Source organism: Chanos chanos, chromosome 8 (assembly GCF_902362185.1).
Source record: "Chanos chanos chromosome 8, fChaCha1.1, whole genome shotgun sequence".
Lineage (NCBI taxonomy): Eukaryota > Metazoa > Chordata > Actinopteri > Gonorynchiformes > Chanidae > Chanos > Chanos chanos.
This window is the reverse complement of record NC_044502.1, coordinates 20,761,754-20,786,836: the sequence shown is the minus strand read 5'-3', so window position 1 is coordinate 20,786,836 and position 25,083 is coordinate 20,761,754. Positions and strand designations below refer to the sequence as shown.

At 40.5% G+C, this 25,083-nt stretch overlaps 1 protein-coding gene across 1 annotated transcript; it reads left to right on the top strand.

Annotated features, from left to right (window-relative positions):
- The first annotated feature begins 270 nt into the window (after positions 1–270).
- On the top strand, positions 271–25,083 carry LOC115819438 (uncharacterized). Its single transcript, XM_030782965.1, has 4 exons — positions 271–383; positions 19,244–19,395; positions 21,347–21,881; positions 24,033–25,083. The coding sequence occupies exons 1-4, from the start codon at positions 271–273 to the stop codon at positions 25,081–25,083; spliced, it is 1,851 nt and encodes a 616-aa protein (XP_030638825.1).

The window sequence follows — 25,083 nt, the reverse complement described above, 5'->3', positions numbered from 1 at the left end:
CTGAAAATTTTCGGCAAAATAGCAAACTGAGCACTTATGTGAGAGCTCCGTTTGTTTGTCCCCCAAAGTTTAGACACTAGTCTTTTGAATGCAAAACTTGTTTTACAGATATTGCTGTGCGAGGACTGAATTCTGACTGTTTATTTAACATTATTTTTGCCATCGTTTGTAATGCACGAGGAAATCAACACAGCGGCATAGAAATCCCTCTGCAAACTAGCGTTTTGGCGATGTAAATACAGAGCGACGCAGACACACCAATGCAGAAGTATGAATGCTCACAACGGCATAGGCCACTTGCGAAGGCTATGGCGCAGGTTCCACGTAGAGCCTATGCAGAAGTATAAATCAGCCTTAACGGTTAGCGTCATGCCGAAGAGAAAGTCAGTCTTTTCTAAAGACCTCTAGAAGGCTACCCGTTTCTTCATGAAGTCGCCTGCAACGAAAATGCTGCGTTCTGCACACACTGCAGGAGTACATTCTTGGTCGTGCAAGGTAGAAATGCCAACAAAGCTTACACACTGTCCAAAGCTTACACACTAAGTATTCTTAACTATTTTTTGGAATTTTCACTTGCTCCCGCAATTTCATTGTAAAAAAAAAAAACGTCTAAGACCATTGCAACATGCATCGCAATTTTTTAGAAAAGCTGCCATGAAATCAGGCATTTTAGGCCACAGCAATCCCAAAAAAAGGCCCGCGAAAGCCTGGAGGGACTGATCAGCACTCTAATCATTCAATGTAACTGTCAACACATGTCTGCCAAAATATATTACTGAGTCAGTCATATGAAGTTGGCACTGGATTCTGTTATGTTTTACCTAATCCCAGTTCTGTCACAGCCTGCACCTCAGTTTGGACTTTTAGTTTGTCATGTCTTTGTGTGCCTGATCTCTGTCTGTCTCTGCCCCTCACCTGTTCCCGTTTGTCTAATTATTGACCTTGTTAATTTTACCCAATCCTGTTTTGCCCTGTTTAGTTTCTCCTTCTATTTAAGTCCTAGTGTTTGCCTTGAGGATTAAGTCAGGGGGTGCCGTCATATTTTGATTTGACTGTTGTGGCCTGTAAAGCCCTTTGAGACTGTAAACAGTGATATTGGGCTCTAAATGAACTTGAACTTGTCTTTTGTCTATCGTTGTTTGTATTTTGCGCACTGTCAAGCTGCACCTTTTTGTTATTGGTTTTTGTTCCTGTTGTGCACATGTATTTTGATCTTCAGTTCAAGTAAAGTCTTCCGTTTGTCACCTTCATCATTGTGTCTCTGCACTTGGGTCCTGCACCACACCTCCAGCGTGACAAGTTCCTTGGAGAATGAAGGCCCATAAATTGTGTGTGTGTGTGTGTGTTTCTGGAGTAATAAAAGGGTGACTCATTGAAAATCTTATACACGGGCTGACTGGACATGGACAAGAAGCTGAACGAGCCATTCGAGAATCTCAACGATTTAAAATGTAATATTGTTAAGGCATAAAAACAGAGTAAAAAGGGAAACTTCACAAAGTGTTGGAGTATAAAATCACTCTCCTTCAAGTGCTGCTGCTGACCTGCAGAGGGCGATATCTATCTGTAAATGACACTGCATATTTTCAGTGACATCTGAAAGGCACATTTTATAAACATATGGATAGAATTTAAACCGCTAGAAACTTATGATAGATATTAATCTGGCCTTGACATAAGTTGATGAATATATAAAGAAACAGATAAAGAAAAAAATTTAACAAAAAAATGAAATCATCTCACTCTTTTGCATTGAAATAACTGGAATTAAAGGTCACAAATTCAAGGTTTTACACAATTTGCATGATGCTGTAATTTGATTCTTCTTCTTTTTCTTCTTCTTCTTCTTGTTCTTCTTCTTCTTTTAAAGTTTAAATACTTAATGTGCCAGAAATTACAAAGAAGAAAAAAATATGGAAAAATATGCGTGTGGCGTGACTCCTCTATGCAAATTCTCCTTACTTCTGTCTCGCGTGGCCAATCTCTGTTTTAATCCTAAACAATCTCTGAGCTCTAGAGGAGCCATACTCAAAAGTTACTATTTAATTTCAAAACCAATTATGTTCTCTGTGTCTCTAGTGCAGCTCTTGGTAGCCACATCCTGTGAGTTTCCTTTATCTAATAAGAGATTAAAGATGCAATATTTTGCAATCCATTTTATTAACAGCATTTGAGTGTCAGGTCTTTGTGACAATGATTGAATCACTTCCAGGTGTCCACTCTGATGCGCTGATTCAGCCTGAATTCGTCCAGGTCAGCAAATGACCTTCATCTGCAAGCCCTTATATTCTGCTACAGACTATGCTACAGCTTAAATTTGTCAACCAGCAGGAAAAGCTCTGGAGTTTATTGGATCGATCAGCTATGATGGGAGCTCATACTACAGGGAGTCTCTGAAAAACCAGTTCAGCATCTCAAGAGACACCAGCAGTAACACAATAACATTACAAGGGAATAATCTGCAGACTGAACACAAAGCTATATATTACTGTGCCCGTTACACACATTATTTCCATCTGGTAGAGGAGCTGTACAAATCCTCAATGTGGCCTATACTAACAGATAAATGACCTGTGATATCGATTTCAGCAGTCCTGTTAAGGATGAGAGAGCCCTCAGGTCTTACTTTAGACTGGAGTTACCCACTACAGATGCCATTAGACAAATTAAGAGTGCATAGCTGGTGTATGGATTATTTCAGTTTATTTGTACCTGTCGTGCGGCAATAGGAGAGACTTTTTACATTTACATGGGTTAAAAAATGTTTCTCTGAATGTGATATTAGAAATTGTCTAGACTCCACTCCCGCCCCACCCCCAGCCTTCTCTGACACCTCCTTCCCTAATTCCTCCTGTCTTTCCCTTTCCCTTTCACTTTGATCCTGACCATGCTCTCCCATTGCCCGAGCCGACCCTGCATTCAGAAATAATGCACATCAAAGCAGAAACTCAGTTGTCACAACTCCTAAAAGATGCCAGGTTTATCATCTCAAATGAAGACCATGTCACCTCAGAGGTTAGTACCCCCTGTGAATGGAATTTCGGACCATGCCACAAGTACAATCGACATTCCTTGACTCATTCACAAATGTTATAGAACAACATGACATAGCTGTGAACCTTATGTGAGGGGGTGATTTATTTTACTATTCTTCTAATTTTCCACCTCAGTCTTGTTTGGTACTTTGCTGTTTGTGTTTGGATTGTTTTATTGCATTTATTTGTGGTTTGTGACAAACAAACAGCTGCATCAACTATCCTCTGCTGGAACGCATAACATGACACTGCTGTTATCTGAGTTATTGGGTTTGCATAGTGTGGCATAATTTTTAGAACACTGACCTTTCAGGCCACTATGTTTTGCATGTGGTACTGCAGCCATCCACCAGTGAGTATGAATTAGAGTAGTGAGTGTTTCTGCTTTAAATGAGAGAGATGGATCAAATTATTTTGCCTTTCACTGTTTTGCCTTATACTTGACATCTGTACTCTACTCATATCACTTCTTGTATGAACCAAACCCACTTAGGAGATTTGAAATTCAAGCAATAAACTTCTGTTTGTGTTGATCAGCAGCTCCATCTGCTTTTATTCACCCAGTTGAATAGTACCAGATGAGGAGATAAACCTACCAGTAACTAACTTAATCTCCAGTGGGAGCAGTGTATTCCATTCAATAAAGAAAGAGGAGTCATATACTACACAGGCATGGTTCAGTCCAATCAAACATCTGAAGGATAAGAGATAATCAGTTATGTGGAATAGAAAAGCTCCACAACCCAATTTAAAACAAAAGAGTCCACAAGGCTTTCCATATCTCATTGTGTCCATGCCACAATATTATTGAAGAACTCAGTTGTAAAAGAGATTAAAAAAAAAGAAAAAAAAAGAAAAAGAAAAAGTTTTTGGTTAGTGTTAAAGGTTTTTTGTACATTTGTGAGCAAATTAATCAATTTGTACTTTAATTTCATCTTTGTTCACTTTATTCATTCATTTATTTATTGGTTGGTTGGTTTGTTTGCTAATCCTGCATACGAATGCAATATAAATAGTAATCTTCCTTATTAAATATTTTAAAGTGTTTTTTGATTCCTAACCCAGAGCACATTGCTTCTCATTGTTTCTAATTAAGCCTCTAGAGGGTGGACTATGCAAAGTTATACTCCACTTCAGTCCTTTATAATCACACGTCTCCTCATCTCTGTCTGTGTGTACAGTATTTTCAGAAGCAGCTCCTGTCAGCTCAGCTATGGAGTCAAGAGATATTTTGATTTTTCTTGTCATGCTCATGTTTAAACGATGTAAGACATTTTCAAAAAATTTATATCATTTTGATGAGAGATTTTTAATATTTTCCAATTTCATATGATGTTCTTATAATTAAGGGTTTACGTGATTATTTACTATATTTTTATTTTGGCAGCTGTAATGGGTCAGACGCTGACTGAGTCTGAACCAGTGATCATTAACCTGGTGGATCTCATAAACTGACCTGTACAGCATCTGGGTTTGACTTTGGGAGCTATAGCATGCACTGGATCAGACAGACTCCTGGAAAAGGACTGGAATGGGTGTCATATCAAATATGACAGTAGTAAAATGTATTACTCCAGTTGTGTTCAGGGAAGGTTCACCATCTCCAGAGATAACAGTAAGAATCAGCTCTATCTACAGATGAACAGTCTGAAGACTGAAGACACAGCTGTGTATTACTGTGTCAGAGACTCACAGAGAGATAAAGGGAGGCAGTGCTGTACAAAAACATGAAAGAGATATTGGTAGAAGTACATGTGTAAAAAAAAAAAAAATCAGGAGAAAAGAATAATAACAATAATAAATAATAAATACATGACACTGGAAAAGTGTTAAACGACTGTCACGCTGAAGGCAGGATGAAGAAAAAAATAACTACTATACAAAGGAGTATTTACAGTAAATACAGTCCAGAGTATTAGGAGAAAACTCTAAAACAGAGCTAGTCTCAGGATAATTTAATTTCAAGTATTATTAGTACAGGTCTAATAAAAAAATGTCAAGATTTACAAATGTCTAAAACTCATTTCTTTTGCCTAAACAGACTTATATTTTTATTGTGAGTTTCATGAAGAACTTTGATTTCTGCATCGTTGTTACTGCTGGCAGCTGCTTCCTGTCTCAACAGACATGAGACAATAAATAAAAAAAATTATCAATAAATTATCAGATTAGCAGGGTTACTGTGTTTATCATTTCAGTTCAACATCACATTTTTCAGCTGTGAGAGATCAGATACAGGCAACAAATGAACTCATACACAGACGTACTGTGAGGTTTGGACAGACCAAGACCCAATCGCAGACCCCACTGGGTAAAATAAGATTTATTCAAAAGGGCAAAAATCAGGAGCCAATCTCAGAAACAGTGTCCAGTCCAAGGTCTAAACCAGGAATCCAGAGAGCAAACAAATCCGAATCGTTATTCAAAAGATAGGTCAAAAACAGAGTATAAACAAGGTCAAAACCAGAGATCCAAAAGGCAACCAAATCCAAAACGTAAAGCGAAAAACAGGTCCAGGTAACACGATCAAACTCACAAATCACAGAGGGCAACTTTCACACACAGGAAACGGTCACAATCTGACAAAGAACAGACACCAGCACAGGACTTAAATACACAGAACAATTGTCTTCAAGGACAGGTGATTGGTGGAAGACAATAAGGTGATAATAGGGATCAGGTGAGGGGCGGGGACAGGAGAACATGGGAACAAACAGAAGCACATGGCAAAACAAGACACAAACAAAGGCACATGGCAGCACAATTCCCAGAATGGCCAGCAGGGCGGCCAAAAAACAAAGTCCTGACAGGAGTACTGACACGTACAGACACACACACACAAACCCACGCATGCACACATACACACTGAAATGTGAACATTCATATTTTTATGTTTTCATGTCATATTTTTTTATATTTTTAAAAAAAAATCTGAACCATAAAGGTTAATCAGCTATCTCATGCTGATCTTTTCCCATACTGTGCTAAGAAACCAAAGGGAATATCACATCTGATTTAGTTTTATTTCATGGAGTGACTAATATGCAGTGAACAATGACAACATTTTTCCATGACCAATCACTGTCTTTCTTTTCATCTTTACAATCTAAGCAAATTTTGTCCACAATACTAAGAGCCATATTCAGTCCTCATTTACATACAGTCTCAGATGCTTATAGAGGTGATGAGTTTTCACACTGCTGTAGTTTCGCATTTCTCAAAAAACAATGGATGTTCTGAAATATGGAGTGTTCCTGGCTTTCACCTCAATTGAGTACTATATTTTTTTGACGAATTTCTCTCACTCACTCACTCACTCACTCACTCACTCACTCACTCACTCATTTTCAAAGCCGCTTATCCTAATTAAAGGGTGCCGGAGCCTATCCCAGTGTTCACTGGGCAAAAGGTGGGGAAACACCCTAGACAGGTTGCCAGTCTATCGCAGGGCAGACACACAGACTAACACACACACACACACACACACACACACACACATTCATACCTAGGCTCAATTTAGTGTCTCCAATTCACCTGAGCTGCATGTCTTTGGACTGTGGGCTGTGGGAGGAAACCGAAGCTCCTGGAGGAAACCCACGCAAACATGTGGAGAACACCCACGCAGGCATGTGGAGAACATGTAAACTCCACACAGATAGGGGCCCTGGCCGCCCAGCTGGGAATTGAACCCATCAGCGTTACCCATTGCGCCACCATGCTGCCCAGCGAGGAATTTCTCAGATATAAAAATCTCATATGACTTGATGTTAATTCTCTCTTTTTCCCAGGTGTTTGTGGACAGTCACTGACCTCATATGTGGCGAGTCTGTGGTGAAGAATCCTGGACAGTCTGTCACTCTGTCCTGTACTATGTCTGGATTCTCTATGAGAAGCAACTGGATGCACTGGATCTGTCAGAAACCATGGAAAGGACTGGAGTGGATTAGATACATTGACAGATGCACTGCTATAGCATTTGCCCAGTCTCTCCAGGGTCAGTTCTCCATCACCCAAGACACCAGCCAAAACAATCTGCATTTAGAGGTGAAAAGCCTGACAGCTGAAGACACAGCTGTTTATTACTGTGCCAGAGACTCACAGTCACACAAAAAGCTGCACTGCTGAATAAAAAATATTTAGGTATGTGTCAATGAGAAACACTGGGACTAGATATACTCAATTTGGAAATTTCATGGAGAGAGCAGATATAAGACAACAAAACAAAATGCATTGGGTTTCCTATGAAATCTTTCTGACCCTGGAGTGCCCATCTGGGAAGCCATGGTGGCAAAATGTATGTATTAGGAGCCAGATCCATGGGAGATGCTATTACCCTTGATCCAGCTCTCCTGTAATACCAGTGTTCACACCAGAACAGGATACACCCCCTTCTTCTCAGTCCATGGTTGTGAAGACAGGTTGTCTTTTCATCAGCATCTCTCTGCTCCCAGCAAGCCTTCTGGTGCAACTCCTGGAACTCCTGTAGAACACATCATGTCTGTCTGCAGGAAGCTACAGCTGGCCTGCCAGTTGATCCAAGAATATGAACAAGTCAATGTTCCCATCTCCAGCAGAAGGCACAATATGACAAAAAAGGTGATACACTTGCCTTGCCAGAAAGGAGAGTTAGTCTGTCTGAATGATCCAGGTGTAAGCTAGCATCTCACTGGAAAGGACCTTGTGCTGTCATTCAGTCCATTCAGTCTAATCCAGGAACAGTCTGTTGCACTGCCAGCTCCTCCATAAGGGCTGCCTGTGACATCAGTGCAATCAGCTTGTCAGGCAGCATCACAGAACGAGGACTGCATGCCAAGTTCCTCAGAGGACTCTGCTCAGTTCTCTAGACCTATTAGCAGCCAGCCAGTTACATCATCTTCATGTTTCAAACATTTTATTGTAAAGTGAAGAACTGTTGTGAAATGTTCATTGACTGTGTGCCTTGTGTTCTCATAGTTGATGCCATGACTAAGTTGAGGAATTCAGTGTTTCAACAGAACTATATGTTGGTGTTATTGATGTCGTTGTGTATTAGATTCTAATGTCTAGCTTAGTATTTTGCGTTACATCTAGAAACATGGACTTTTCCCATAGGGTGTCTAAAATGAGTACAAGTATTGGTTGTTTAAATAAAAAGGGGGGAGAGAGAGAGAGAAAAGATGTGACTGGTCAAGGGAGACAGTGAGAAAGCTACATTAAATGATTAATGACTATTAAACAGAGTTGACCATTTGTTCTCTGCACTAAAGCAAGGTTTTCCCACCATCTTGGCCAACCACTCTGTCCTATGCCTTACACAATGTACGTTTAGTCTGTATCAATGCTAGTTTCCCAATCATATTTTAATACATCTTTTCCTGCTGTATTATCAATGATTGATCTAACGCTTTCAGTACCTTTTCCTATAGGTAGCACCCTGAGTTCATAAATTTAATTTTAGTTAAACCCTTATTCCTAGGTTTATACCCACAAGAAATCATAGAACAACTATGTCCCCACAAATTAACTCAACATTTATTAGCTAAAGGGGAAAATGATAATATCAAGAAAATAAAAGATTCACAATAAAATAAATAGTAGTAAACCAAGAAAATAGTAGGTTACTGACCTTTCACAAAAGAAACAAATTTATATTCACACAAATAAATCTTATCTAGGTCCGTTCAAGGTATGCTTGTTACTATAGTTTACATATATTTTATAATTTAATGTACTTTTTGTTCAACCACAAATACCCCAGAGCAATGTCAAAGAACAAAAAAAAAAAAAAAAAGAAAGAAATCCTATGGTGCCTCTAACTGACACTTAATAACCAGGTGGGCCCACACACACTAACAAAAGCCGGCAACCAGAAAAGGAAAATTAAAGAAAACAAACCCTGTTACAGGCCTGGTCGATGTTGGGGAACGTAGTGGCCAAAAACAGTTGAAACCGTTTCACTCTAACTGAGCAGCAAATAAAAGGTGCATACTCACAATAGTGGAGGCTGAGTCAGAGTCCTAATGTTGAGTCTCCAAACGTAGTGGTTGGGTCAAACTGGTGGGATGATGGCTGACTGTAGCGGACAGACAAGGGAAATCTTCTTTCTCCTTCGTTGCCAGAGGAGCTACAAAGCTTTCTCTAGGTCACCTGGAGCGCCATCTGGGCAGTTTGAAATGTCCCTTGTGGGCGCAAGCTAGACTAGCTAACTTGAAGGACTAACTACACAATATCAGCAATGGCGTCAAAGTTTTACTGAGCTATCACGGTGTAAATATTCAGCTTTTCACTAGTTTGCAGTCTTATGCTCAGGTTTTTACAGCAGTATAACTTGCAAACACACTTTACACTGAACTACTCTTATTACTACATATCTGGTAGTCTCATGTTTTTGTTGTTGTTGTTGTTGGTTTTTGGTTTGTTTTGGGGTTTTTTTGTTTTTGTTTTTTTGTTTATTACTGTTCGCTTTTCTCAAAACTCCGTCATCTCTCCCTCTGCCTCACTCACTTGCTCAACTCAGAGCCACCAAGCCAATGCTCTATAGATGGCTCGAGAAGGGTCTGCCTGCAGAGCCGCAGTTTTACTCCAGCAGTTTCAGGCCAGTGCCACTGAACACATGCGCAGTAGGGCATCATGTGAACCGACATACAGGGATATATTATAGATCGTTGGTGTTGTTTGTATGTGTTGCCATGCATATTACCATTCAAGAGGGGTTTTCATTGCCAGTGTATGAGCGATGTCGCACATGCTGCGGCAAATTTCACTGCCCATTTTGTTCAGTTGAATATTATAAGCCATTCTCAGCAAGTAAACGTAAAGATCATCTTTAAATTACATTTTAACTAGGCAGTCCAACAAGAAGGTAAGTTGTCTTTGGCGAATGTATCTATAACTTCAGAAAGCTTCATCTGTCTAGCGAGCTAACTGTATATATAACCATAACTATGTAACTAACTATATAACTAACTATAACCTGTAAATAGGCTGCTACTGCAATTTTATATTCTTTAGGCAGCGACATCTTAATACTAAATTGAATGCAATCAGTTACATACCATCTTTTTACTTGTACACACTCATGACAAGAAATTGTAAAAGTTATAGTTTGAGGCTTATTGTATGTGTGCACAGTCTAAATAGCCTTGTAATTCTGTCATATGTCCTGTTCGATTTCTTTTCCTTTTAAATGCTCTTTGCCATTTCAGCTTATCCCCCAGCAACTCCACATGACATCGTGTGGGATCTTCATGATTATGGTAAGTTATTAGACCTATCAGTTTCTATCCAGTCTGTAGAATAAAAAGTAACATATTGCAAAATTGATATGTTTCAGTATGCCCTACACATCATCTTGAATGAGTCCTTTGATTTCACTGCTGGAAGTATTACTGAGGCACATTAAACTTAAATTATTGTCACTTTTTTTCATTTTAAACATTAATATTCATGTCATCAGCATGACATTCCAGTCATCAGACGGTGGTGGTGCTTACTCCTCATGGAGAATTATGCTCTCCCCGGGTAGGATTTTCAAGCTTTTTTTTTTTTTTTTCTTTTTACAAACTGTCATGCTTTACATTCTCATTTTATTTATTTATTTATTTATTTTTTATCATAGACATGGAAGGCAATTTGCACTCTGGAGTGAGGAGGCCATGGCAGTTGGGTCTGCCCTACTGACAGTGTGGTAGGTTGATTTAATACTCATTACTCTATAATTTGACATATGATATCTCAAAACTAGGGTAGGGATCTTGACCTTTGTTGTTTGGGTTCTGTGAAATGGACTGATGCAAATACTTGAATTTTCAAGTAAGTGAATTAGAAATTCATCAGCACTTAGTCTGGAGCTGTATGATATATGGGACAAGTAATACACTTCTTTAAATATGTTGCATTGTGTTAATATGATTGTGGCTCTGTGGACAATTTAAATATGGTATATCACATTGTGCTATTTTACAGTCAAGGAATGGAAGAGGAGAAATGGAGCATGGTGGAGGGGCACTGGAGGGGGTCAGGCCACCACAGAGTCTTGAGGGATGCACAGAAAACAGTTGTGTTACTATACAGGTCTTCAGAGTGTTTAGACATTTACTCTTTACATTTTATGAGGTTTACCTCATATTGTCAAAATGTTGATTACTTTTTGTTTTCAGATATTTCTCACAAAGAACAACGATGTGATCAGAAACATCAGAGCAGGTGCTGAATGGCTTTAGAAACATCAACATGTGCTGAAGAGCTAATGGTTGATGCCACAGATTCTTCGCATGGCGGAGGAAGATGCACTGAATGCCCTTGCACAACTGCATGAACATTGTATGGCACTTATGGATGATGGTGATAAAATAAGAGCCCCATTTTATTTCACATTCAAAACCATGTAAGACATGAACTTGTTCATGGCAGAGGTTAGGGACAAGAGAAACATTAGGGTATCATCCTTCTACAACCCCAACATTTAAGTAATACCCTTACCTTTCCTTATAGTTGGTTTCTTGAGTGTGTAATTGTTTTTTTATGGTTCTTTATATTAGATGTTAATAATAATATCCTCTCAGGTTCAATATACCAGGGTTCTGTTATCTGAGTGATTTTTAGGTAAATGTCAGTAAAGCTGTATTTTTGCTTGTGTAACTGTTTTGGTGGTTTCCAAATATGAATGAGTCCCTACTTCCTTCAACTTAAAAATTATTCCACATCTTCACAGTTTTTTTTTTTTTTTTTTACGATTGCTTACACACTAAAATTAAAAATAACACACAGTTAGTTAAACCTGACATTCAAGGAGCGAAATCTCAGCCCAGATCTGCACAACTATAAGCACATTCTCAGTCTCACACTACAGTCTCAGTCTACACACAGTGTTTTGCAAAACACTAAACACACTTCTCTACATTAGACACAGAAATCTAACATGATGTCACTTCTTTGCCAATTCAAGATGTTGCCCTTCAAAATACCACAATTATGAATCAATTGACCAAACACGGTTGTCAGGTGTACAGACACTTTCGTGCTTAACTGTAAACTCACAAATCAGGCATAAGCACTATAAAAAAGCAACAGGTGAGCTTACCTGTCTTCAGCAAAAATGGAACATTGGCCACAGAGCTATTTTGAATGCCCCAGGCCAACGTGGTAGTAACAGCACAATGTGCACTGCAATCACGCAGAAACAGGTCCTCCACCTCCATGCCAACTTGCGTCCTTACAACACAGCCCACATACTAACATTTGTGGACAGACTACACAACATTGTTACAGCAGAGGACCAAATGGATGCAGAGCAGATGAGATACACTGTCATCTGAGACAACATATCTTTCCACCAGTCTGCGCTAGTCCAAACTGGTTTCATCAGCATCCACACTTTTCACTCCAATACCTCCAACCATACTCTCCCTTCCTTAACCCTATTGAGGTTTTTTTCAGCATGGCAGTGGAGCATTTTCAATCTCCAGTCCTATGTCAGGATACCCCTCATTCAAACCATGGAGGAGGCCTGTGACCAAATTGATGCAGGGTCTGTGCAAGGATGGATTCACCGTTCAAGAAGACTCTTCCGTCACTGTCGTGCAAGAGAGGATGTAGCCATACCCATAGTGATGTGGACGAAGTGTTACGTCCAGATAGATAGAATATGTTCTGTTATGATTTTCAGTGCAAAATGCAACCTTTGGAAATACATGGATGTATTGACTGATTTTCAATATGGAGAGAAATAAATATTTTCATCAGTGTGCAGTACTGGTCTTGTGTGTTGTGTTTGGTCAATATATTCATGTACTTTACTCTAACAATATCTTTGAAAAAAATCAAACCCAGACTATGTCATTAGAAAAGTAGAAACATTAAAAGTATTTTAGATTGAGCACAGCAGTGTGTAACTGGTTCAAACAGAATTGGATTGTATGAACCATGTGTGTGCTATACGGTGACAAAGTTGGGTTTTCATAAATTACTGTATAGTTTTGAATGAAATGTAACAGATATAGCTGAATTTTTCTGATCTATGATAGGGAACAATCTTCACAGATTTCAAACTCTGATCACAATGTTTCTCACTGTATCTGTTTAAGACTCTAGAGGGTGGACTATGCAAAGTTATACTCCACTTCAGTCCTTTATAATCACGTCTCTTTTCATCCCTGGCTGTGTCTAAGGGATTTTCAGAAGCAGCTCCTGTCAGCTCAGTTATGGAGTCAAGAGATATTTTGTTTTTGATTGTCATGTTGATGTTCAAACAGTGTAAGATGATTTCTGAACATTTCATTTCATGTTGATGTATGGTTTTGAAAGTTTTCCAGTTTCATGTGATGTTGTTGAATTTAAATTGTAGTTTAATTTATTATATTCTCTTTGTATACAGGTGTGATGGGTCAGACACTGACTGAGTCTGAACCAGTGATCATTAAACCTGGTGGATCTCACAAACTGACCTGTACAGCCTCTGGGTTTAACTTTGGTGGCTTCTATATGTCTTGGGTCAGACAGGCTCCTGGAAAAGGACTGGAATGGGTTTCAACAATTACACATGACAGTAATAGCATATATTACTCCAGTGCTGTTGAGGGAAGGTTCACCATCTCCAGAGACAACAGTAAGAATCAGCTCTATCTACAGATGAACAGTCTGAAGACTGAAGACACAGCTGTGTATTTCTGCACCAGAGAGTCACAGTGAGATAAAGGAAAGCAGGGCTGTGCAAAAACCTGATGGAGTCAAAGATAAGAGTGCATCTACAGCATATCATCTCCAGGGGGAGAGTTACTTCAGAAAACCCTGTTGCTAAAAAATGATGGAAGACAAATTGTAGAGCCTTCAAAATAGAGTTCACTGACACAGCAGACAAATATATTAGTGTGATAAATACCAAGGAGAAGCATATGGAGAAGTTCATTATGTTCAATGACTGATGAAATCTGGTCATGTCCCTGAAAGAATATCCACTGAACTCTTGCGAATAAGCACTGAATGAAACAGAGAACAGAAGAGGTTCTCCTCACTGTGTATGTGTAAGCCTCTAGAGGGCAGACTATCTAAACTCCTCCTCAACAACAACCCTTTATAATCATTGTTTCCTCTTTGTGTACCTTACAACTTCACATGAGACAGTTTAGTAATTATGATGGATTTTAATTTTCACATAAATTCTGGATAACCGTAACCAGAAAAAGAGATTATATGGATTGTAGCTGCATTTAGTGACATTTTATTGCAATTATGAATTAAATGTTGTTGTGGTTTTTGTTCTAATAGATATCCTCTGTGATGCTATCAGACTGCTATTAGTCTCCTGCTCTGTTCCCTGATATGACTCGTGTGTATACATATATACACACACACACACACACACACACACACACATATATAAGTTCAAGTTCAAGTTTATCTAGAGCCCAATATTACAGTCTCAAAGGGCTTTACAGGCCACAACAGTCAAATCAAAATATGACGGCACCCCCTGACTTAATCCTCTTCGCGGGCAAGAAAAACTCCCCAAAATCCCAAAAGAGAAATGGGAAAATGGCAGAAATCTTGAGGAGGACCAGAGAGAGAGGAGACCCCTCCTTGGCCAGACAGGTGTGCAATAGGTGCCGACCACGTGGGCAGTTACAACTGAAAGTAAATTGGGGCATGAACAAAGGGGATGGCGATGTAGACAGGAGGCTGACAGGGGGATGAAAGATGATAACACCAGGATGGATCAGTCCACAGGGCGGGAGGAGTCAGGATCACTGGTGTCTCAGGAGTAGCATGTGTGGCTCGACAGAGAGAGAGAGAGAGAGAGAAAGAGAGAGAGAGAGAGAGAGAGAGAGAGAGAGAGAGAGAGAGAGAGACATTGTTAGATGTTCATTTCCACATAATGGTTAAGGTAAATATACATCGTGTGCCAAGTGCAGGCAGAGACTCCAGCAAGACTAGCTAGTACAGCATAGTTAAAAGGGAGAGCTAGAAGGTAATACGGACATGATGGCACTCTGGGACACAAGGCGGCCACCCACTCCACAGTCAACAAACCTGAGTGAACATGTTAGAGTGGGGGGGCGACAGCATCCAAACATCCCAGTTCACCAAACAATCTATGCCCGAGAACCTCCAGATCTGCTCCTTTGCCTAGTAAAGACCTATTAGCAAAAGGCTTGGCTAAACAGATAGGTTTTCAGCCTTGACTTAAACATAGAGACTGTGTCTGAGTCTCGAACATTAATTGGGAGGCTATTCCATAACTGTGGGGCTCTGTAAGAGAAGGCTCTGCCCCCTGCTGTAGCCATCATAACTCGAGGTACCAACAAATAGCCTGCACCTTTTGATCTAAGTTGGCGTGGTGGATCGTAAAAGACCAGGAGTTCGTGCAGGTACTGTGGCGCAAGACCATTTAATGCTCTATATGTTAATAGTAAGATTTTATAATCAATACTAGATTTGACTGGGAGCCAGTGTGGATAAGATAGGGGTGATGTGATCATATTTTTTGGTTCTAGTAAGAATTCTGGCTGCTGCATTCTGAACTAACTGTAGCTTATTTATACACCTATTAGAACATCCAGACAGTAAGGCATTACAGTAGTCTAACCTAGAGGTAATGAAAGCATGAACCAATTTTTCAGCATCCTGAAATTACAATGCATTTCTTATCCTGTTAATATTTCTAAGATGAAAGAAAGCTATCCTGGTAATATTATCTACATGAGCTTCAAATGAAAGACTGGGGTCAATAATTACACCAAGGTCTTTTACTGCCGCACCTACTCCTAGCTGCATGTGATCCTAGTACAAGTACTTCTGTTTTTTCAGAGTTGAGTGAGAGGAAGTTAGTAAGCATCCAGTGCCTAATATCCTTTAGACATTCCTCAATTTTGTTAAGTTGGTGTCTCTCGTCTGGCTTCGCTGAGACATACAACTGTGTGTCATCAGCATAGCAGTGGAAGCTAATACCGTGTTTACGAATAACATTACCTGGAGGTAGCATATATAAAGAGAAAAGCAGTGGGCCTAAAACAGAACCTTGCGGGACTCCAAACTTTACCTCAGTATGTGCAGAGGACTCACCATTTACATCAACAAACTGATAACGATCAGTCAAGTAGGACCTAAGCCATAAGAGGGCCGTTCCCGTAACTCCAAAAACATTTTCTAGTCTATCAAGGAGAATGGTATGATCAATGGTGTCAAAGGCTGCACTGAGGTCAAGCAACACAAGCAAGGAGACACAACCCTGATCAGAGGCCAGTAATAGGTCATTTGCAACTTTAACCAGTGCTGTCTCTGTGCTGTGATGAGGCCTAAATCCTGACTGATACGGTTCATGGATGTTATTCTTATGTAAGTATGAGCATAACTGCTGTGCTACAGCCCTTTCTAGGATCTTGGAGATAAAGGGGAGGTTAGATATTGGCCTGTAGTTGGACAACGAACAGGGGTCAAGGTCAGGTTTTTTAATTAGGGGTTTGATAACTGCTAGTTTAAAAGATTTAGGTACATATCCAGTGCTAAGGGAGGAATTGATTATTTTTAGAAGCGGTTCGATGACTACTGGTAGTATCTGCTTAAGGAAACGTGTAGGTAAGGGATCTAGTACACAAGTTGGTGATTTTGATGAAGAAATTAGTGTCTGTTAATTCGGTCGCCTGAAGGGGAGTAAAACATTCTAATCGCTGATCTGATATAGTTATATTGTTATCTACAGTGTTAGTGATCAAATTATTTGGTTTAAAATTTATAGCCTGGATTGTTTGCCTGATATTTTCAATTTTGCTGTTGAAAAAATTCATGAATGCGTCGCCACAATATTGATGGTGTGCCTATTTCCGAGGTGCTCTTATTCCCAGTTAGTTTTGATACGATATTAAATAAAAATCTAGGATTATTTTTGTTGTCTTCTATTAGGGTGGAAAGATACATTGATCTAGCGGCACTAAGAGCTTTTCTATAGCTCAGGAGGCTCTCCTTCCATGCTAACTGGAATACTACCAATTTAGTTTGCCGCCATTTACGTTCTAATTTTCGAGTGGTAAGTTTTAAGGCGCATGTGTGCTCATTATACCAGGGAGCTAGTTTTTTCTCGCTGATTATTTTCCTTTTAAGTGGGGCCACATTATCTAAGGTGTTGTGGAATGTTAACTCTAAAGATTCAGTTGCCTGATCAAGTTCTGTGGGGTGTGACAGTGTTACAATCAAAGTTGATAACTCTGGGAGACTATTGATAAAGTTCTGCGTAGTAGCTGGCGTAAACGTACGTTTATTATGATAGCGTGGCGAGGTGCATATATTATTACTAAGAAACATTTTGAATGAGATAACATAATGATCTGAGATAGCTTCAGATTGTGGAAATGTGACTATACTTCCTACATTTAATCCGAGTGTTAGTATAAGATCAAGGGTGTGGCCACCATTATGAGTGGGCCCTATGACCATCTGATTAATCCCTACTCAATCTAGAATGGACACGAACGCTGTTCTCAGAGGCTCCTGCGGGTTATCATAATGAATGTTAAAGTCTCTGACAATTAGAGCTTTGTCTAAAGAAATAACAAGGTTTGAGATAAAATCTGCAAATTCACAGAGGAATTCAGAGTACGGCCCAGGGGGTTTATAGATAATAATTAGTGTGATAGACTGGGTAGACTTATTTTTTGTGGCTACATATGTTATGTTTGTATAAAGAACTTCAAACGCATTGAATTTATGTAGAGGTTTTTGTATGATGCCTAGGTTATCATTATAAATAACTGCAACGCCTCCTCCTCTGCTAGTTACACGAGGCTAGTGTATATAACTGTATCCGGGAGGACTAGCTTCATTTAATGCGACGTACTCATTTGGTTTGATCCACTTTTCTGTTAAACACAGTACATTAAACTCCTGATCAGTAATAATTTCATTGACAATGAGCGCTTTAGGTGTAAGAGATCTAATATTTAACAGTCCTAGCTTTAGATCGAAGGTGCTGGCGGTACATTCGGTATGATTTAAATCAGTGTTAATAAGATCACTAGAACAAATTCTCTGAGTGTTTCTAAATTTTCGTATAGGTCGGGGAACAGACACAGTCTCAATATAGTTTAACCTGGGTGACGACTCTGTGCAGCTAGCAGACGGTCGGTTTAGCCTGCTTGCCTGCTCCCTGGCCTTGGCTCTGGATTGTCACGGATTAACTGTTCTGAGACTACGCGCTATGTTACAAGAAATGAGAGCAGCACCTTCCCGAGTGGGATGGACACCGTCCCACCCTAAGAGGCCAGCCTTGCCCTCAAAACTATTCCAATTGTCTATAAAGCCCACATTGTTGTCAGAACACCACCTGGACATCCAGCAGTTCAGCGACCATAACCTGCTGTAAGATACATCGCCTCGCCGGATTGGGATGGGGCCAGAGCATATTACTGCATCGGACATCGCCTTCGCTAATTTACACACCTCTATGATATTACTTTTAGTAATCTCTGATTGACGAAGGCGTATATCGTTAGCTCCTACATGAAAAACTATCTTTGAAAACCTGAGCTTACTTAACACTTTTAGATTACTTGCTATGTCTGGCGCCCTGGCTCCCGGTATACAGCTAACTAAGGCTGCTGGTGCCCCTAAAGGTCTAGCTAATTTCACGTGCCGTAGAATGGAATCTCCTATAACCAGAGCTCTTTCGGGTTTCTCAGCGGGTGTTTCACTGAGGGGGGCAAACCTGTTTGACACGTGAAGCGGGGAGTGGTGTGTCTCTCATGGGCTAGCCTTAGCGTTAGCTTTGGCGTTGCACTTATGCCGCCGAGTTGTCACCCAATTGCCCCACTGTGAGGGCTCTAGTGCCGGAGTCGGGGAGCTGCTAACTCTTCCTGAGCCATCCAGATTTTCTTTTACAGGAACTAGGCTGTTCTCACTCTCACTAAGCCTCTCTAGCATCTGGGTGCGCATCTCTAATGCTACAATCTTCTCCGTCAGGGAGCTAACTTATGCACATTTAGCATAAACAGAGCTATTATTAATGACGGAGGAAGAATGGCTAAACATCCTGCACTCGACACACTGAACAGGCTGAGTATTTGCCATAGTGAAAGTTTCACGTACCTTAGTCGGAGATTTAATTGGTATTAAATTAGGCGTTGGTATTTAAATTAGGCAGTTCACGCGTAGGGCAGCTGCAGAGTCGCACAGGAACAAACCGGAACCGGAATATGGTCAGGCTCTGTGAACTGTCTCACGTATTCATGTATTATGCACAGGATCAGACAGAGACCAGGGAAAGCACTGGAATGGATTGGGAGACAGTGGACAGTGACTCTGCTAAATTCTGCTATTTATGCAGAGGCTCTGAAAGACCAGTTCACTCTGAGTCAAGATGGCTCCATAAGTACACAGTACACAGAGGCCAAGGGTAAGAGAACAGAAGACACTGCTGTTTATGACTGTGCTCGGTGCTCATGTTTATTACTGAGTGTTTATGACTGTGCTCTAAGGTCACGAGGCTGGTGAATCAGCTGTAGCACCAGATTCCCTCTTGTTTAGTGAAGAACAGTAAAAACCAACACCATATGAAGCCTACAGTTTCTAAGCACACCAAACATGTCTGTCTAACTTAGCAGCGCTAACATATTAAATAAGAAAAATAATATCTTAAATGGATATTAAAAGGACTGACTCAAATCTTACACATATTTCTTTGTTTAAAAGCAACATAGAGCAGTAAGCTACTGGATATAATTATTATACTGGGTTATTATGCCTTTAACTGTCATAATTTATGTTTTATGGTTCACATCTGTACTCTGCTCACATCACTTCTTCTATTAATCAAGTCCTCTTGAGGTTTTTCAGATTAATGCAGCAAACCTCTGTGTTGAACATCAGCTCCATCTGCTTTTATTCATCCAGTTGAATAGTACTAGAGTAGGAGATAAACCTACCAGTAGTTAACTTAATCTCCACCTTTAGTGACTGGGAGTGGTGTAGTTGCATTCAGTAAAGAAAAGTGAGTCATATGCTATAGAGGAATGGTTCAATCAAATCAAACATCTAAGGCTCGAGTCTACTACAACGAACTATCTCCAAGGTCCCTCAACACGATTTGTTGCTGATCATGGGTGACATGAACACCAAGGTTGGAACCAATAATGACAACTGTGACAGAGCTATAGGGAGCCACGGCTGTGGTGTGAAGAGCAACAATAGGCGCTTTCGCACCGAACAGTTCTAGGGTCTAATTCGATAGGAACTACCCCCTGTCGAGCTTCCCCTAGAACTACATTCGTTCTAGGGCCTTTTTTCTGTTTGCTTTCGCACCGCCAGTAGGAACGCTGAAGTGACGTAAGCCGGCCGACGGTATAGCAGCTAAGAGCTGTTGTTTATGACTAACCAGGATAGCTGCACATTTTGAAGTACAAATTTAATGACTTTTAAGACCTTTTAAATACCTCCAAAAGGAAAAAAAGAACCATTACTGCGGCAAAAGAAATCGACAAACTAGACTACAGTATACGCAATGAGTTGTATTGAATTTGAATGACAGAAATATTGATTGCACATTAGATAACCTATAACTGCCTTCTCATTAACGAAAATAAAACTGTATGGCGATAGACCCGGTCCAATGGAGAAAATAATTTCCCAATGCATTTATGCATTTACCACCGCAGTAGCAGTGAATGACTTGATGGGCATAGTACTTTTCGGGTGCTAGCATAGCGCTTGTGCCTGACCCTTGCTCGCGGCATCGTGTTTTTTTTTTTTCCCCCTTTTTCCCCGCTGCAGCCCTAAAATCGTAAGCTGGATAAACACATTCTTAATTTAGGTTAAAATGCGGATCACAGCCACACAAGCGGACACACAAGCACCTACCGAAGCGGAGTGTACGCTACCTCTTCAATGTACAAATATACATTGGACGTTGCAAAATGGTCATTGTTGGGGGATATAAAATACCCGTAAAATAAAACATAAAAACTATGTGCCCCCTCCTACAATTCCAGACATTTTGAGACATGAATATCAAAAGCTAAATGAAATACGTTCTAAGACTTCATATTTTGCACGGATCTTTAAAAATGGTGGTTGCAATCATCGTATACCTGCGTCTGGACCAATGGCTGTACACCTACGTCACAAGGTTCCTATTGTGCTGCAAAAGTACCTACCCTGGAGTAGGGGCGAGAAAAGCCCCTCAAAACGGCGTTCTTAGAACTAAAATCGTTCTAAGTTCCTGTGGTGCGAACACGCCAAAAAGGGGGTACTTTCTCCAACAGTTCTAAGAACTATGAAAAGTTCCTCCGGTGCGAAAGCGCCTAATGGTGAGCATCTTGTTGACGTTTGCCTTCAAAATAACTGCGTAGTTGGTGGCACCATCTTCCCACATAAGAACATCCATAAACTCGCTTGGAGGTCACCTGATGGTCTTACAACTAACCAGATCGACCACATCTTAATCAACGGGAAGTGGCGAAGGTCTCTCCAAGATGTTAGAGCTTGTCGTGGTGCGGATGTCAACAGTGACCACTATCTGGTGACAGCTAACATCAAGCTGAAACTCCAGAAAGCAAAACAGCAGGGTCAACGCAGGAGACAACTTGACATCGGCAAACTGAAATGCCAGAATATCAGCAAACAGTTTGTGCTGGAGCTGAGAAATTGCTTTGGTGCTCTTGATACTTTGGCTGATTCAACTGATGAGGACCCTGATATTCACACCAAATGGGAAACCATCAAGAACACCTATGGTGAGACAGCAACCAAGGTCCTGGGCTACAGAGAAAAGACGAACAAGGAGTGGCTGACACCTGGCACTTGGCAGAAAATAGAACAAAGAAAACAACTCAAGGCCAAGATGCTGAACAAGTCCAGGAAGCCTATAAGACCAAAGATAAGCAGGTCAAAAAGAGGAATGACAAAAGGGCCTTTGTTGAGATGCTTGCCTGCAAAGCAGAACAGGTCGCTGTTAAAAACGAAATGAGCGAAATGAGTACACAAACTCACCAAACAACTCTGTGGCAAGAACATCAGCCAGTCTGCTCCTGTAAAAGGTAAGGACGGTAAGACTCTCTTAACAGAGGCTGAACAGGCAGCAAGATGGGCGCAGCACTTTTGTGAAATCCTCAACCGCCCTGAACCAGAACATCCTGCTGACCCCACACCTGCAGATAGCATACTCAACATCGACACCAGCCCCCCAACTGAAACAGAAGTCAAGAGTACCATTAACCCTTTGGAGTCGGCCATTCCACGGGCGGAATGCAACAGAAATTTCGACAAACTGCTTCAAAAACTTCGCCAGTTTTTGTCCTAGAAACATGAAAAGCATATCATCCGAAACCTTCAACGGTCTACTTTAAAATGTATATAGATAAAACGTGAATTTATTTTGTAGAAATATGTGAGGGGAATAAAAAGAACAACATGCACATTTCAGTCTCTGAGTCAGAAAGTAGCTCTTGATGGCCCACCCATTTGCAAATAGATCTATTCATATGATAACGGGATAGTAATTCGCGAGTCGTTATTGGGTCAGTACGAGGCAAGAAAATGCTTGTAAACGCCCAGTTTGAGTCCTGTAAACAAGAGCACATGTTTGGGTTGTTTTTACACTGACCAAGGAGCTACACGATGGCACAAGCACGCATCTATCTGTTTTGAGTCAAATTGGACGAATCCTCGGAGTTTCTGGTAAGTGTTTGCGTTTACTGCTTGTCGTTAGCAAAACTAGCCTGTTAGCTGTTGTTATGGCAACAAAAGACACTGTTATTTTCCCACTGAAAATGAGTGGGGAAAGTTTTACGGCTCGGAGGGTTTGCACGCAGCGGCAGCAGATAGTTGGATTCAATGATCCGCGAAGCGATTGATCGTGTTTAGAGTTATTAATGTGATTGCTGAATGTACATAGCCTGACGATTGTTGGCAAAACTCGTGATCTGCTGGGTAAACAACCTCACGTAGCCAGCGCGTTGCTATCTGTGGCTGAGAATCACTTGTTTTTTTGCAAAAGGTATAGTGCTTTTATAGGAGTATTTGCTCTTGTTTGTAAGTATTATGATGTTGACTGCTGTTTGTTTAGTTGGCCCACTTGTTGTTTTTTTATTGCCGTTTTTAATCGGTTATTTTTCGACTGAAAATGAATGGGGGAAGTAGTGGTACGACGACGGATTGTACACAGCGGAAGTAGTTGGATACAATGTTTTTTTCCCTCCGTGTTCAGAGTAACATATCAGGCTCCTGTAGCGTAATAGTGTGTGCTATACAAAATAAGAGTGTTGTAATCATTGGAGCCAAATAAATCAGACTCATGGAGATTATACTGCCCTTACTATGACAATTAGTCTCATCAGTGTAGGCTATTGTAATGCATTACTAGTAATGATGTTGCACTGTTATCAAGTATATGACAATAAACTTGAAATGTGACCTTCTGTTATCTATTGTATCTTTGGGTTCGTACACAGCATATTCAATGAACTGTGAAAAGGCCTTTATTGTCTCTTCTTTTCTTACAACTCACACTGACTTTCCAAACACAATGACAGGTGGCAATGACATTCCAGACTGATGGACCATTAGCTTTGACAGTGGGGCGGGGGACTGTTACAGGTGTGGTGACACCTACCTCATCAATATTCATTGTGTAGGCCACTGACTTTGAAAAAAATAGTGTCAGTCCAAAGTTATAAGACTTTAGTGGTCAAACAACATGAAATTTCTGAATGCTTTACTCACCTATGTGTAGCCAACAACTGTGTTTACATGGTTCAGAGCTCAAAAGTCTTGGCCAGAAAGGATTATAATGTGTTTTTTACAATATCTCAGCACCTCTGAAAACAGGTTTTTGAAAAGTGTATGTTTAAAGTTGATTTAAACAAAAAATAGATTATGAAATTCTTACTGCTTCTCAGATTACTGGTGCTGAGTTTGTGGTGAATATAAGCATATGCAACACTTTGGGATCAATGTTTTTAGATAGGTGAAATATATAAAAATGTCAAGGCATGTCAGACTACCTCAGCAGTGGCTGACAGGCCTCAGACTCCAGAGGGTTAAAACAACAAAGAATGGAAAAGCTGCAGGCATTGACTCCATTCATGCTGAGATGCTGAAGGCTGACCTCGACACCTCGGTCAAGGTTCTCACTGATCTGTTCAGGAACATCTGGGACAGAAATGTCATTCCTGAGGACTGGGCAAAAAGTCTGATTGCCAAAATTCCAAAGAAAGGCAATCTACAAAATTGCAAAAACTGCCAAGGCATCACATTGCTGTCCATACCATCCAAGGTCTTTTGCAGAGTTTTGCTGGGCAGAATTGACATGGCAATTGACACCAAACTGAGGCAGGAACAGGCAGGCTTCAGGAGAGGAAGAGGGTGCACAGACCAGATCTTTGCTCTAAGGAACATCATTGAGCAATGCCTGGAGTGGAACAATCCAGTACTCATCAACTTCATTGACTTCCAGAAAGCTTTTGACAGCTTACACCGTGACACCCTGTGGAAGATCGTGCAATCATATGGAGTTCCCCCAAAGATGACCACATTGATGAAGATGTTTTACAATCAATTTGAGTGCAGTGTCATCATAAATGGCAACCTTACTGATTGGTTCTCCGTGGAATCTGGTGTACGCCAGGGATGCATCATCTCCCCGATACTCTTCCTGTTTGCCATTGACTGGACCATGCAAAAGACCACTTCAGACAAGCCCAGAGGCATCCAGTGGACTCTCTTTACCCAGCTAGAAGACCTTGATTCTGCTGATGACCTGGCTATTCTCTCCACAAATCACACTCACCTGCAAGAGAAAACAGACAGGACTAACAGATGTGCCAGACAGCTGGGTTTGAATATTAATATCTTCAAAACTCAAGTGATGTGCATAAACTCAACACCACATGCACCAATCACTGTGGACAGTAACCCTCTCGAATATGTCGAGGACTTTACGTATCTGAGAAGTCTCCTCAGTAAAGACAATGCATGCAGCAAAGACATCAGTATAAGGCTCGGGAAAGCTCGCAGTGCATTCGCAAGACTCCAAACTATCTGGAAAGCAGTACAGCCTAAAAACCAAGATCCGACTGTACAACAGTAA

Excerpts from the sequence above, each read along its gene's own strand:
- LOC115819438 (XM_030782965.1), top strand. The coding sequence starts at position 271 with ATGAATGCTCACAACGGCATAGGCCACTTGCGAAGGCTATGGCGCAGG. Across the intron at positions 384-19,243 it reads AGCGTCATGCCGAAGAGAAA|GATCAGACAGAGACCAGGGA; the intron begins GTCAGTCTTTTC and ends TATTATGCACAG. Across the intron at positions 19,396-21,346 it reads ACAGTACACAGAGGCCAAGG|TTGGTGGCACCATCTTCCCA; the intron begins GTAAGAGAACAG and ends ATAACTGCGTAG.